This window comes from Coturnix japonica, chromosome 12 (genome assembly GCF_001577835.2).
Source record: "Coturnix japonica isolate 7356 chromosome 12, Coturnix japonica 2.1, whole genome shotgun sequence".
Taxonomy (NCBI): Eukaryota; Metazoa; Chordata; class Aves; order Galliformes; family Phasianidae; genus Coturnix; species Coturnix japonica.
This window is the reverse complement of record NC_029527.1, coordinates 3,997,644-4,013,608: the sequence shown is the minus strand read 5'-3', so window position 1 is coordinate 4,013,608 and position 15,965 is coordinate 3,997,644. Positions and strand designations below refer to the sequence as shown.

At 40.7% G+C, this 15,965-nt stretch overlaps 1 protein-coding gene across 5 annotated transcripts in view; it reads right to left on the bottom strand.

Annotated features, from left to right (window-relative positions):
• Nucleotides 1-15,965, bottom strand: part of FBLN2 (fibulin 2) — a 77,119-nt gene that overhangs the window by 6,010 nt on the left and 55,144 nt on the right. For all 5 annotated transcript variants that reach the window (XM_015874804.2, XM_015874801.2, XM_015874803.2 and 2 more), the window contains exons 5-14: nt 15,645-15,831; nt 13,896-14,102; nt 11,534-11,650; nt 10,986-11,087; nt 6,287-6,421; nt 4,466-4,603; nt 3,994-4,137; nt 2,224-2,352; nt 1,578-1,703; nt 783-899 (exon numbers count right to left, since the gene is read on the bottom strand). In XM_015874804.2, coding sequence (XP_015730290.1) covers nt 783-899; nt 1,578-1,703; nt 2,224-2,352; nt 3,994-4,137; nt 4,466-4,603; nt 6,287-6,421; nt 10,986-11,087; nt 11,534-11,650; nt 13,896-14,102; nt 15,645-15,831 — 1,402 coding nt within the window. The remainder of the gene's footprint in view (nt 1-782; nt 900-1,577; nt 1,704-2,223; nt 2,353-3,993; nt 4,138-4,465; nt 4,604-6,286; nt 6,422-10,985; nt 11,088-11,533; nt 11,651-13,895; nt 14,103-15,644; nt 15,832-15,965) is intronic.

The following is a 15,965-nucleotide window of genomic DNA, read 5'->3' as shown; positions in this document are numbered from 1 at the left end:
AAAAAGACATAAGAAATCTCCAAGAAAAAGCAGTAAAATGTAAATAAATTTGTACATGAGTTATTTCCAAAATAGTCTTAAAGAAGAATGTAACCAGGAAGATTTGACATTGCTCTAGTACAGTTGATGGTGCTTTTTGTAACATCAAACACTTTTGTAACATCAAACACTGAACTGCTCTATGAACTAATGGAAAGGCACAGTAAGTCCAGGCACATCTGGGTTTGAAAATGCCACCCCAATATCTTGGCCATTCATTCTCTAGGATTGTTTTTGGAGCTCTTTTGTGCCTGGAAGCCTGTGGGTTTCTTCACTTTCTTAAACAGAGACTCTCTAAAGTATGTGTCAGTATTGCTAACCTTAAGAGGAAAAGCTAAAACCCTTACTCACTCCTTTCTGATCACTCTGCTGCTCATTCACGCTTCACCATCAGAAGTCAGAGAAAGCCTCCATCCAGCCTTTGGTGAGTGGTAGTTATAGCTGATGATACATAAGTAAACCCCTCTCCTGTCCCCAGTTTTTGAGCTGCAAGCTGTAGCCCCATGAAACAATAACATCGCTGGTTGTACAGTCACACAGGTATCTTCCAGCCCCAGGTGGACATGAAAATGACTTGCATTTTCCAGCAGCCAAAGTAACTACTTGCAGTTTCTGCAGCAGGGTGTAACTTACAACTATCCTCAGGCATCATCTGCAGCATCAGGTGCTGCTGAAATTTAGACAGCACTTAGTGTGAAGGAGTGATATGTACTTCACTTGACACAACAAAGCAGCAGCCTTACCTTTACAAGAATGGCCATCTTCTGCTAGCTGGAAACCTTGCCTGCAGTAACACTGATAGGAACCGTAAACATTGGCACACTCCTGGCTGCAGGGACTTGTATCACATTCATTCACATCTGCACCCAAAAATAAAGGTACAGGCATTACCTTATTGGTTCAGAACACAATCTTGATTGCAATCTCTCCTATTCTAACATTACTATGCTTTCCTTTTTCTCTCCTCTGGAAGGAAAGGAAAAAGTATGTGAGAGAAAAGAAGAAACTGAAGAAACAAAAATGAAACAATCAGAGCTTTGTTTTAGCTGAAATATTTTAAATTGGATCTGAAAGCTTCTACTGAACTTTTGGTTGGTTTTTGAAATGGCCAATTACTTAGCACTCGATTGTGAAAAGAAAAAACAAGGAGAAAAAAAAAAGGAAGCTTAAGAGATTATAGCTGTGAGTTATGAGTAAATATAAGATGGGGTAGGAAAGGGTGCCCCGAATGCTTTGTGTGTCTTAATCTTGTAAGGATATGTTGGGAATCAGTTCTGCAAGCCTACAGCTTTGCCCAGCTCACGGGGAACACTGCTTGTGTGGGAGCTATAGGGAAGACTTTCAGGTGCTTTGCTGACTGGATAAGTACAAGGCACTAAGATGAGTCCACTCCAATCTGAGTTTGAATGTTTAATTCAGTACCTAAAATTTCAGCATGCATACATCATAGGCTTCCTGTATTTATACTTCACCTCAAGTTCTCTAGAGTTCCTTAATTCACACTGCATATTTAGCCTCATGGAGAACAAGTCTCATACCTTCGCAATGCTTTCCATCATAAGACAAGTGGAAACCAGAAGTACAAGTGCAATGGTAGGAGCCGGGGGTGTTCTCACACGTGTGCTGACACAGGCGTCCAGGGTAATTCCAGCATTCATTTATATCTGACAAGATAACAAGCAAATATACAACCGACTTAGAAACAAAAGCATTAAAAGAGATGCAGGATGTTTTTTTAAGTGTCAGAGATTGATTTGCAGAGCATAAAATGCTGCAACCTCAGATTTTTTTTCTGTTTGCCTTTATGCTTTAATTGGTGTATAGTAGTGATAAAATACAAAATGCTCTATCATGGTCTCTTACGAAGAAAGTTGTGAAGACTTTAGAAAGACAAATTTCCTCATCAAGAGAAGCATAACCTGCAGGAAAATACTTTGCAGATGACTTTAACTGATAACCTGCAGCCAAACTAAACCAAGGACACCTCGTCCATACTCATTGCAGAGGGGCAGAGCTCTAAATAGCTGGTTGACTGAGCGACGGCTGCTTTGGAGTTGAATCCATTATCTTCTGAGGCACTGCAATGCAGAACTAATAACTGCACACTACAATGGTGCTAAATACCGCCTTGAGGTCCAAGGCTCAATCAATCAGTTGTTTCATCTCAGCTTGCACCTTACATACCAATGCAGCTCCTGCTGAATGCATCATACTGATAGCCCATCTTGCAGTCACAGCGATAAGTCCCAGGAAGATTATGACAAATCTGTCCTTCGCCACAGCGGTGTACGCCAGTCTGACATTCATCCACATCTGCAGAACCAGAGAAAGCAATTAGTTTTAAATAAAGTTTGCTGAATGTCACAGTTTATGGAAAGAAAATAAAGTCAGAAGTAAATAACAAGGGCAGAAAGTATATGATTCTTCTGATCGACAGAGCAGAGTGAATATTGCTTTGCCCACTCCGTTCCTCCCAGACACACATATCCGCCATATATATCACATATAAGCCAAACTTTTGAAAAGCAATGTTATTTTAAAAGCGAAAGTGGCAACTTTCAATGCAATGGAGCTTTTCAGCATTTTCAGCATTTTTAATTTTAATTCTTTTAATTCTGCTCACACCGTACCATTTAAACACCCTGTTCTGATGCTCTGCCATTGTGTGAATCACTGCGAGCCTCTTAAAGCAAACTGAGTACTGAGAAATTCTGCTCCTCCCTTGAACTAAAGCAATTGCTGTTTTTGACTCCAGTTGTCCTTCCAATCCTGCTTCTGTTCTGTACCTTTTGCTCTTTCCCACTGTTGATCTTTCTTCTTTTCCCAGTCAATTCACATTTTTATACCCCTCATAGTTTCTCATCAGAAATCCAACACCGACAAATTAGCTGCTTCTGCACTCACATGCATCACTTCCAACCTCATTTTAAAAACTCGCAGATGGAGATGAGAGTTTTCAATACAGGCTGATTTACAAGACTCGCAACACGGCTAAATAGCTCATCAGTATTTAACAATTCTCTGTAACCATCTGTGACAAGATGCATCAGAAAGTGTGATTAGCCCACAGAAACTTGTATTTCTTCAAGTATTCTGAGTATTGCCTTTTCCTAAGCCATCAAATCCTGCTTCCTTCCTATTATCCACATCTTCAGCTACTTTGACAATCCAAGTCACTGTTCATGTAAAATTAATTAGGATAGCAGTCTAAGGTAGGAGGATCTCCTTACTGCAGTGCTTTCAGTCGCTGCCCTATTTCAACTCATAAATTCAAGCACTATTTCATTTCAAAGGGTTCCTGGTCAGTTCTTCACCAGGCAACAGCCTTCACCTCTGCAAAGCAGTCATGTGCTGTAAGACAGGGAAATGGGAGTAAGCTCCTTATCACAAAAGCTTGGATCTGGATAAGTGGGAGCTGTGCCAACCATGGTCAGAGGTGCAAATACTTCCTTCCAAGCTTCAGCAGAGATTCCTACCATCGCAGACCCTGCCTGCACTGGGGCTGGTGATGGCAGGAATGCCACTCTCACAGCAAGGGATTCCTGATCGGCTCATTTCTGCTGAAATGCTGCTTTCTCATTTTTTTCTAAGATCAAAGGTAGTATCACAACAAAGAAGTTTTTGGTTGGGGAGAAACATTTGTAAATTGTTTTATTTGCAATGAATTTGAGTGCAACAATTCCATTAGTTTGTCCAAACTATATATCATCCCACTGCATTCAACCTTTAACTAGTTCTCATATATCATCCCACCAGAAGTATGATGTAGTTCATGAAAGTTACAGCATTTTTCAGTTAAATCTGACCTGGGAATCTAGTTAACCACTGTAATGCCTTGAGGAAAATAACTTTTAGCATTTTAGCTTGGATGGCCCTGGGGGAAAAATCATGAAGGATAATAAAAAGAAAAAATGACAAAGAGGAGATTTGGTCTTGTATGGAGTTTGCGCTTACCAACACATCGAGTTCCATCCTCATTGGAGTGGTAGCCTCTGCTGCATGTCAGCATGTTCCTCTGGCAGGTATAAGACCCAACAGTGTTGATACAGTTGAATCCCGGCTTACAGGGCTCAGGAAGAGATGTGCATTCATTAATATCTAGTGGGGAAAAAAAAAGAAAAAAGAAAAAAGAATTAGAATAGTGAGTGAAGCTATTTAACCTTTCAGGTCTGTTTTCTTCCAGCTGTCACATCTTTTCCTTCATTTCAATTTATTATTTTCTGAAGATAAAAGCTGAAGAAGGTCTGCTATATGATAGCAGTTTCAAATTCAATACGCAAGTGTGCATATCTCTAAAACAGCAGCAATGTTTAAGTACACAGCAGGATATAAAGAAAATTACATGCAGTCAATGCATACCCCTTGGACAGGCTAAAAGGGAGAGGAATTTGGCAGTGCTGCTTTATCTGTTATTGGTCAAACTTACCAACACAGTTTCCCTCAGGATCTTGTAAAAATCCATCCATGCAACGTTGCTTTGACTCACAGTAGAATGACCCTTCAGTATTCTGACAAACGAAGTTGACTTTGCAGCTGTGAGTTCCTCTCTCGCATTCATCAATATCTGTTAAGCAGATCCCAACACCCAATTGTGACTACTCATTTTCAATAGACTTCCTGGATAGTTTATAACTTTACTCAGAAAGGAAGTTAGGAGGCATCATTTGAATGAAACATCCAAAAGTGCCTTTGGGAGAATCGAGGGTTTGCAATGTTTGCTCTGCAACCACTTCAGCACAAGCTTCAGAACTTGGCAGGTTGTGCCATGGTTTGCTGCAGGTCCCTGCTGCTGTGTTCACAGCATCTCTTTCAAACCACGAATTCTGAAAGATCTGCAGATTTCAATCCTGAAGGCTCAAATTAAAACTGAGTGTGAATAAAACATAAACAACACTATTTCAAAAGCAAAATAGTCTCGTACAGTTTACATACCTCAAGAATTCTAGATACAAACAAGTTTCCACTTATTTTGGTAATAAAAGAGAACCTCACTTGAACAGGTTTGGGATTTCATTTTGTACACAGGCACACATGAGGAAATCCTAGTCCTCCAAGCAGACAAGGGGAGAACCACGGGCCCCCTCTCTTTCCATTCCAACTCCTCAGTCAAACATTAAGGTCACAAGAGAACATCCCCAGCCTCTCAGAAGATAATGACATTAATAACTCTTTACCCTGAATGTATAGACTGAGATAAAAAAAAAAAGTGGAATTCATGTTTTCATAAAACTGCAAAACAAACAGTTACGTGTGGGCAGTTTTACACTGAGTAGATCAGGAATTGCAATCTTCCTTGTAAGTTATTAGTTTTAAGGCTACTTACAATAACCGATTGTAAATTTTGTAGCTTGTTGCAACCTAACTTTAGGATTAGAGAACAATTTAGAATGGTAATAAATGTTAGATATGCCATATTGGTAATGAATGTTTGATATGTCACAGAATCTGATGGAATATAATAGTGACAGCCTAAGAAATCCAAAGTTTACTTATGAGGGCTATATATAAAGCAAGACTTCATACTATTTCTATTTTGTCAGTGTTGAGCTACATGCCAGGAGCTAAGTTCTTTCCTCAGGTACCTCCTATTCCAGTTGTCAGGAAGCTCTTGTGTGAAAATAATTAAAACTCTGATTTTGTCCTGGAAAGGAGGGCACACGTGTCTTATGCACACTCACATACTGCAGAGCAACTTCTGCTAGGCTACTGCTGCTGAGCTTTGCTCCTCCATTAGATGCACATACAGGCCAAGAAGGGGGGGTGGAGGGGTGGGGAGGGGAGCATAGAATAACTTCTTAACCCCATGACCATTCACAGTGTAAATAAATGCAGACAGACATCCTAAACACAGGAAGGCCTGCACTGAGCCAGCCCCATGATCCGTTCAGGCTGTGATTCAGTCTGAAAGCAAACAGCATCAGCCTCTTCAGGGAAGAGCAGAGCTTTCCAGAGTAGCACAGTATGAATTCCTCCATTACTGAGATCTCACTCTAACCCCCTGAAAACAGCGCAAATCCTACTTCACAAGGTTTCCTATATTTTCCAAATTATTTATAGTTATTGTTGGAAATTGCTTCAAATGAGTGAATGTACTGAATAGACTTAAAAAGCCAAACATTTCCATGATGTTCTGCCTTTTTTAGTTCAATCCTGATATCACAGACCAGCAGCAATAAAATGCTTTGTAAACCCTTTCTTTCCCTTCCTGATAAAAGCAATTGCTTTAGTGGAAAAACACTTGTCTTACCAACACATTCCCCATCCTTAAGTTCATAACCTGGCTGACAGCTCAATTCCTGCAGACATTTAAATGATCCCATCGTGTTGACGCAGTGTTCCCTCCGCTGGCAGGTGTGCGCATCCGTTACGCATTCGTTGATGTCTACAAGAAATGGTTAAACAAGTCAGTGCCTCATGTTTATGAAGAAGTTTGCCTCTTCCTGCTCTTGTTTGGAAGGAGTCAGAAGCTCAAGTCAAATCATTTATTGCCAAAGATATTCAGTGCGGATGCTGCCACAGCGTACTGATGAAGGATGTTTTGTTTCGGCACCTTTTGCTAATACAGAGTAACATTAAGAGATACTGCGCAGCCTGAGCTGGTGAAGGCAGTCAGCCCATGGCAGGGGGGCTGGGGCGGGATGAGCTTTCCTTCAACCTAAGCCATTGTATGATTCTATGACAGAACTGATGAAATACAACGATAGGCAGAGGGCTTCCAAAATAACTGGATAGAAACCACCTGGATAATTGAGTGTGAAAGCGCTGACTGCTCATTACCATGTTTTCACAGCTATGACTACGCATCAGTCCTGCTGCTACTTGCCACATAGAGGAGCTGCTGGTGTGGAACTGCTGTGAGAGATAGGTACTGAAACCTCCCGCCTTGCTGCAGGTGGGGTCATGGAATTGATTCACTTCCCAAGGAATAACGTAATTGTAACTGGATAAACATGAAAACACGGATGGAGGAACCCCAAAGGCTAAATCAACCTCACAAGTTTGTATTTACATCCTTTAAAAGATCTGATCTCAGCAGGTAGAGCGCTGGAAAAGTTATTTAAAGAATCCCTTAAAGACCAGATTGTGGAATGTAGGATACAATTTGGAAAAAATATGCCACATGTTGTGCTATCTCCCATAAAATAATTTGCAATTCAGGTTTTGCTTGTTTTAATAGTGAAAGTGAGGGATGTCAAGATGAGCAAATAAAGGCAACAAAGAGAAGTGGGATCTTAGGAGAGAAACTTTCTTCCCATTCCACACACAATCAGACACATTCACAGATCTCCATACAGCTAAGATGTATTCCCAGAACAAAGAAAGATGCCAAACACGACCAAAGCTACTACCAGTCATCTGCACACAGAGCTGTTTACACACCACACAATAAAGCAAGCATTGTTTAAATAAGATTTTTGCTTTGGCTGTAGAACATCATTCCCAGATAAGTACAACATCAAAGATATTACTTCCCCGTGAGAAGCACGAAAACAGGAAAAGCCCCGTTAGAGACTTTTGTCTTCAAAAACATGTCAGCTTGTTCTCTGCCAAGCAAGTGAAGAGGAGCACCACATTTCTGATCCTGCTGAAGTCAGCTAACGGGTGATATGCACTGAGATTTGTAAGACCAGTATGTTAACACCAAAATAAAAGAAACTCCCATGCTGAGAGAAGAACATCAGCTGTGTGGATCTTTCCCACCTAACTAGGCTTAGTTCTCAAATAAACTTGAAATTAAAAGAGGACAAAAATATCTGTGAAGAGCCACTCAATACCATGCACTGGTGCAAGTCTTGACACTGATTTAAAATGGCTTTACAACAGACCTTTTCTTGCCAGCCACAAAAAGTCCCACATAAATACACTGTCAGCACAGTGCTGCATTCACAAACTTATATCACTTCGGTAAGATGTCAAAATTACAGCAAGGAGGAAAGCATGTTTGAAATACAACCTGAAACCCAGAAGCTAGTAAGTCAAATCTCTAAACTGTGAATCTGTATGAACTTCACCACTTGCATCATCATGCCGTATGATGCTCATTACTACACAGATCATAGAGCTTTAAAGGATAGGAAAGCAACTGAAGCTGTGACACTGTGTGACCGTGATGGTGATAAAAAGAATGTTAAAAACATTGGGAGAAGGACATAGATGGAAGAAGGTGAACGCATTCACCCATGATATTGTAGCTATAGACACCACTGCTTTCATTAGTGACAGGTCTCCAAGTGCTCTGTTTTTCCAGGCATTACCATATAACACTAGAGCAGCTCAGGCCTGTGGAAAAGTACCCCAAACAGGAATTCTTTCATAAGCACAGGCCCTGCCTTCTTAAAGAAAATGAAAATCTCCCAAATGTGCTTTTAAAAATAGATTAGTTCCCCACAAGAACATTAGTAGCAGGTATGATATAGCAAAAATATGATGCATCTTTGACTTTTATACAAAGAAATTTTTGCCAAAATTATCAGAGGACTAATCCACACTTTAGAATTCCAACATACTTGAACAGATCTTTTCCACTGCCTGGGCCTACGCAGACTTCTTTAGCTTTATTTATGAAGTTTTGCTGTTTCCTGTGTCTGAGAGTTTGGCAACACGGACACTGTGCAGGGAGATCAACTGCTATGCAGTCAGTTCACTTTAACAGTCATCAGTACAGCCGTGCTCATCAAGGGTATGAACTGTTCTGATTTTCAAGCAAAGTTGTTTGCATCCTGAGAATGCAGTGCTAAGTAAAAAGCTGAACAGCGTACAACTCACAGTGTTAAGTGGCTGAGCAAGCGGTGAACATGTGTTTTTACTAACTCATATTGAAATGTCATATGCAAAGATGGCTAGAGAAAAATTTAGTACAAATGGTTTAAATGCATTGCAGAGCATGGAGAATTATGATGCTGTGCTGAACCGTTTATGCCTATCATCTTACCAGCACATTCTCTATGCCTGTTGAGTATAAAGCCCTCTGAACAGATCACTCTGTGGTTGACACAGTAGAATGATCCCAATGTGTTCACACATAATTGTCCTCTGGAACAAGCGTGAGCACCTGCGAGGCACTCATCCAAATCTATATCAACATGTTGCAACCAAAAGGGAGAAATAGAATTCTATTAGAACGATTTCTGAAATGAAACAACATTACTTTCACACTGGAGATCTCTAAATGAAGTGTCTTGGAGCTACCACATCGACACTTGCTATAAAAAACAGTGCTACACTGAACATAAAACTGGAATAAACCCTCAGAGATCATCTAGCACTTGTTCTTGCCTCTGCACCCTTGTCCTTCTTAAAAGTAGGCACAGATGTAACACACCCACTTCCCAGGTAACCTATTCCACCCTTAACACCAAATACCTTTTTTTAATGTAGATTCTGAATGTCTCTTGCTAAAATTTAAACTCATTACTTCCAGTGACATTCCAGAATTTCTTCACCTCCTGCAGGAAAGTGACTGCCTTGAAATGTCCCTTTTGATTCTGACATTAATTAATCAAATTAGCTTCCACCGCACTTGAGTAAGCAATGCACAGTGAATATTTATCTGGCAATATTAAATTCCCATTTTCTTCACAGGCTATCTGGAATTCCTTCAAAATGATTTGTTATTCAATAAGATATGAGATTAAGAGGGATGTGGATCACTTGTGAGCAATTCTGAGTTCAGAAACTTCTACTTGCATTTCACTGCCAGCTGTTACTGTTCTTGCACTTACAGATTTATAATAAAGGTACATCACAGGGCATTCTTTCTAACCCCAAAATCTTTCTGGTGCAGAGACATCCTTTGTGACTACACAAACATGTCAATTTAAAATTGATATACTGTAAATTATCACGATGCAGCTTTGAAATTCACTGTTCATCATGTGGATGCCTGAATGACAGTGTCAGGTGAAACCCAGGGAGCTGTACCAGCTCACAACAGCACATTCATCCCACCAGTGAAGCCTCAAGTTTTCAAGGAATGCAAGCAAAAACAACAACAACAGAAAACCCAACAGTAAAAACAGGTAACTCAGCAGATCTGTAGCTCTGGGAGGGTTCCTCAATGAAGCAAACATGCCCACACTTTACCAGCTACTGTTCCCAAGAAGAGAAGCTGCACATCTTTAGCTGAACAGACAGCCTGGGGAGAAGAGGCAGTAGGAAGAGACACCTGAGAGGGCTCAGAAGAAGTCTAAGACGCTGGGGGAAAAGAGTACAAAACCAGGCTTGTCTTCATCTTAAAACACACAGACTGGATAGACATGCTTCAGAAGTTAGTTGAGAAGCTGTCCTGGTATTCCTTCTACCAAATGCTCTCAAAGGATGTAGTTTTCTCTGTATTGCAATTCACAATACTGAAAATAAAGACTGCTTAAGGAAATATCTCGAAGTCAAAGACCAGTGGGATCTAATGACAACATTGGTGGACAAAGGGCAACTGGTGCCTTCTACCTGGCCTTGTGCAAGGCTTCTGACACGGTCCCATACCACATCCCTATCACTAAACTAGAGATGGATGGATGTGAAGGATGGAATTCAGGGTTGTGGTCCATCTATGTCCAAAGTGGAGCCCTGTCACAAGTGGTGTCCCCCAGGGGTCCATCTTGGGACTGGTGCTCTTCAATATCTTTATCAATTACACAGACAGTGGAAATGGATTTAAACCAAAAGAGAGAAGATTTGGGTTGGATGGTAGGTGGAAATCCTCCATTCAAGGTGGTGAGGCACTGGCACAGCTTGTCCACAGAAGCTTTGGATGCGTCATCCCTGGAGGTCTTCAAGACAAAGATAAATGGGTTCCTGGGCAGCCTAATCTGCTGGAGGACAACCCTGCCCATGACAGGGGTTGAAACTAGATGATCTTTAAAGTCTCTTCCAACCTAAGCCATTCTATGATTCTATAATTTAAAAACATTTTATCTATGTCTCTGTGTTGAACCTTAACCACTTACCTTCGCAAGAAATCCCATCAGCCATGATAGTATATCCAGACAAACATGAGCATACAACATTTCCTTCAACAACACTGCATATGTGCTTGCAGGGGCCGTTATCTATACGAAACAAAATTGCAAAATACATTAGTACTCACAACACAGATCAGATGAAGTTACAAATGTCTGGGTCATCAAAATATACTCCCACCTTAAACAATGGGGAGTGCAGTTCGTAAACAACCTGTCCAGGAATGCCTAATCACTACTTACAATCCTCCTATTACACAAAAACACACCTGTGCCACCTCTATTGTTTAAATTACACCACACAGCTGTGGTGGTTACTTTAAACTAAATAGCAGGTGTGTAATAAACCTGAAATCAGAGAACAGCCTCCAATTACCTCCTCAGGTTTCCCTTGATAATTCCTCAGGCTTATACCAGAGGTAAATAACTAAGGATGTGCTCTGAAATCAGATCAGTAAAGGGATGTGTGGAATTTTATTCTGGCTCTTCAAAGGTTCCTCATCAATTTGCATCTGCAATTTATCCCTCTGACATACCTTTACACTTATCCTGCTCCTCTTGTAAGGACACGATGAGAAGAGGCTGAGAAGGAGAGGCTGCTGGGGGGATAGTGGCTTCTACTTCCAGCCTTGTCACCTGTCCTCGGTCAGGATCTGTAAGGAAGGGAGGCAGATGTGGGTTAGGGTGGCATTGCATCCTCCTGGAACCCTGCAGTAAGGGCACCTGTTGCATTCGTCCCATTTAATCATGGTTTGTAGGTGAAAACATTTTGATGCCATGGACAGCTGTCTATGAATGGAGCTAAACTGTTTCTCAGGATGCCATGTGTTTGATGTGAGCAAGTGTAACAGTGCACACATGCAGAGTGCTGCAATTTAATGGAGATGCTCACAAATGTCATGGATATGGATTAGGGAGTTTGGTTGGATAACTTCCACAGAGTAAAATACATCAACATCTAATGAATCAAAATGTTAATTTTATCAAATGATGATTTAAGGATTGTGGCTGTTTTTAATTTGGAGTAAGAAGGAAAAAAAGCAGAACCCAAAACAAGTTCAAACTTTTCATGTATTTCAATACAAATGGAAAGCAGATGCTCACCTTTAAAAGCACAGGATACTCTGCAATGACTTTTACAAAGCCAAATGGGAAACATGACAGCTGCTGTCATCAAGATTTCCAGCAAACAGTAACTTCAAAGGTATCAGAATGGGATTTTGGTTTGTTTGTTCATTTTTTTAATTATTATTTTAAAGCAGCTTTGTTACACTGCTAAGAATAATCCAGTTTCTAAATAGCATCAAAATGTAAATTTAAATCCATACTTCTCATCACCCAGAGAAAAGCATGACCCAACAAACAGTGACAACAGGAAGCAAATAAGTGCAATTGCAATACAAGTTTTGGGTAGGGAAGAGTGATTTCATCACAGATAAAACAAACCACAGACAAGCCATGGGCCACAATACAAGAAATGCCAATGAAAGACACACATTTATGGCATATCCAAATGCCACAAGGCACTGAGACAGGTAGGAACACAAAACATGGTATCTACCCACAGGACAGCAGTGTGAGATTTAAAGATGTCTGGTGAAGTTCTCTACACTCAGAACATGACAGATGTGCACAAATGCAGGGGAGTGATGAGGAGCAAAAAGCCAGAATGCCACATTGCCAGGAAGAGCACGTATGCTTTAGATATGGCTAGTGAGGGAAGTGCCCTGCCATCGCCATTGTCCAGCCGATTAAAAACTAGACTCAGCATGACATGATGACAGTAGCAGCCCTTCCATGCTTTACTCTTCCTATGCATCTCAGCTGTGCCATTTGCAGTCCTCTACCCTTGTGTCTCAACTCTCTGTCTCAACGGAGCTCTGTAAAACCCTCTACACCTCTTGGCACAGCCATAAGCACTGCAGTCTTGCAGGTCTGCCAAGAATACTGACTCCTCAGATACAGCTTAACCCAAATCTGCATTTCAATGGAGTTAGTAATGAGAGAAGCAAAGCAAAGCAAAACAAAAAAACACAGATATGCTCCAGGTGGATGATCAAGCCAAATTTTGCAGAACTAAAATAAGAATCACTTTCTTTACCTCTTTTGGATCAGGCTCTTTCCCCAGAATTTTAATACACATAACAGAGCAGCCAGCTGCTGCAGAAACGCTGTCAAACACATTATTGATGTAAGCACTGTAACATCATGTTGAGAAGAATGACATAATGAATGCTCATTATTTGGCTTGGGCAGAAAGAATTTGAAGTCTGAGGAATTTTGTCATGGGATAGCAACACTTTTTTTGCTTGTTAAGTAATTGAAAACACTTGTAAGTAATCTAAGGTTTCAACTTCTTGGGTTATCTGATTTGAAATCTTGCCATTGGAGAAATCCAGACATCAATTCAATTACTACACAATAAATGCTCTTTTCATGACTTCCTCTACAATTGCCATATTTGGATTTTGTATCACTGAAAGATTTTATTGATTTAAGATAAAAATTGAAGTTCAGGAAGTAATGCTGTGTGTCTGAAGCAAATGAAGTTTGTCTAAAGGAAAGCTAACTGTGAAATAGAACATAACTCTAAGGAGGAAAGATATTCTACTAACAATCTTCACAATTCCTTGTCTGAAAAGTGGAAACAGTCTTGCTTTAAACACATTAAGTGTTATCCTGATATTATGCCACAGATAGACAAAAAATGAAACACAATCTAAGTTTCCTAGGGTGTTGTTTTTCTTGATTTTTTTAACCAGCACAATTTTCAGGAATAACATCCCTGTTAAAAACTTCACCATCTACAAAGAAGATAAAGAAAGAAAAGCTTGGTAGATCAGTAAATGCAGCAGAAAGCCACCATTAACCACAGTGTTTCCTGCTCACGTTCCTCACCTGGAGCGCAGCTGGTCCCATCCTCTTGCAAAGTAAATTCTGGGAAACATGAACACTTGTAGGACCCCACAGTGTTTATACACAAATGCTGACAGAGTTCCCCACCATACAGAAGACATTCATCCAGATCGTCTCCAGGCAAGTTATTTGACATTTCGGCTTCGTTACTGATGGACAACGCTTCATTGTGATCTTCCGTCTCTGAAACTAAAACAGAACAAAACATGCTGGTTCTTCAACAAGTGCTCTGGCATGAGGTATTCAGTATGGAGTGTTTGTTCATGCAAACTCCAGATACAGTAAAATCTACCCAAAATCTTCAAGGACAGGAGAAAATTCATCCATCCTGAAGATAAGCCCAGTGTTTAATATCTACTGCGTCTTTCAGTAGAGATGTACGGACAGACATTTCACAGAAGCCATGGAGTAAAAGACTGATGTTGGGAGCTCCCCTTTCACCCTAACAAACACCACTGCTATCACCATCTGTAATACTGTACCACACTGAAGCCCCATCTGAACTACCTCCACTGCAGAACCACACTGATATTTTTTTAATTTCAGGAGCAAAGGTTAACCAGTTAGTTTGGAAACTTTTCAACACCAATATCTATTGATTTATTAGCTAATTGTGCAGCTAACATTACAATATTCTGCAGCCCACTTATCTACTGTTTTTGAACACTGGTAAAAGCACTCGCCATCTTTCATCTCTTGACCAAGTTTGGCAAGACTTTGTGATATTAAAATGAGTTCTTCAGTGAGTTTCACAGTCGTCTTGTCTTAAACACATACATGTGAATTTTGTCGCTCAGTGGAATCTCCGTTACACTGAAATAAACCATTACTTATTTTGATAAGAGAAAAAAAAAGAACTGCACCATTTATCTCATGAGAAGAGAATGGACAAAATGTGAACCCTAACCTACCCAGGAGGTTACAAAGCAATTCATGCATGACAGGTAGCTGCAGAGTGATGCTGGAAGGAGCACGACCTTGGGCTCAGAGTGGAAGCATAGCTGTTTCAGCTCCACATTTGTCATGCTTCCTTTGTCACACCTCGTTTGCTGAGGGGATTTGACTTAGTTCTTCAGCACTGCTAACTTCACATGTTGAAAGAACAAACAAAACTTGCAGTGCTTTGGGACTTCTCCAGTGTGTGCACCAGGACAGCTCCTGTGCTGTTCAGTAGCACAGTAAGAAAACTGTTCCCCAGAGGTTTCATTGCTATCATAATGGATGGGACTACTTTGTCTGGAAAACACTCGTAGTTCATTTCACACAAAAGCTTTCAGGACAGCTTCTGCAAAAAGGCAATGACAAACTTCAGCTTTGCTTCTTACAAAGGATTGGTGGCTTCATGTCCACCAGTGGTCTAAAAACAGATTAAAAAAGAAAACAAGAAAGAAAAGAAAAAGCTACCATACAGGTTGCACCCCGCTGGCCTTCATGTTCCACTATGCACATCACCCACAAGAAGCACCACTTTGTTTGATGTGCAGCAGGTCTCTGCACTGTGCGGTTCTGGGGGAATAAATCACTAAAGGGAAGGTATGTTTTGAGGATCAGAAACACCTACATATCCTTTCCTACTTCAGAACAATTTTTAAGAACAAGTCACTCTGTACTCAGTCTGAGAGGAAAGGCAACTGTGCTGCTATAGCATTACTATTTCCAGCACCTCCCCACATGGCAGCATGAGATGGAGCCTGTATTTGCAATGTGTTCAAATTAAAACTGGACACTTACTCTTCTCAGGTGTTGCAGTTGGCGAAGGTTCAGGATGCTTTTTTATTTCTGGATGGATGAAGTGATCTCCGCCTTCACAGCAGGACAACATCACGTGGCTGCAGGGATAGCCCAGATTTATGTTGGACTCACAGGTTTTCCCCTCACTCCTTAATCGCAGGCCCAGACTGCAACAATCACAGCATTGCTGAAAAAAGAAAGAGATCATTAGTAACAAGGGTTTCATAAAGTCTGCTTCAGGGAAGAGCCCACACACACACCTGGAACTGATCTTCACTTTCTTTAACAGTGGAACATCTGGGAAAGCACTTAGGTTGCAAA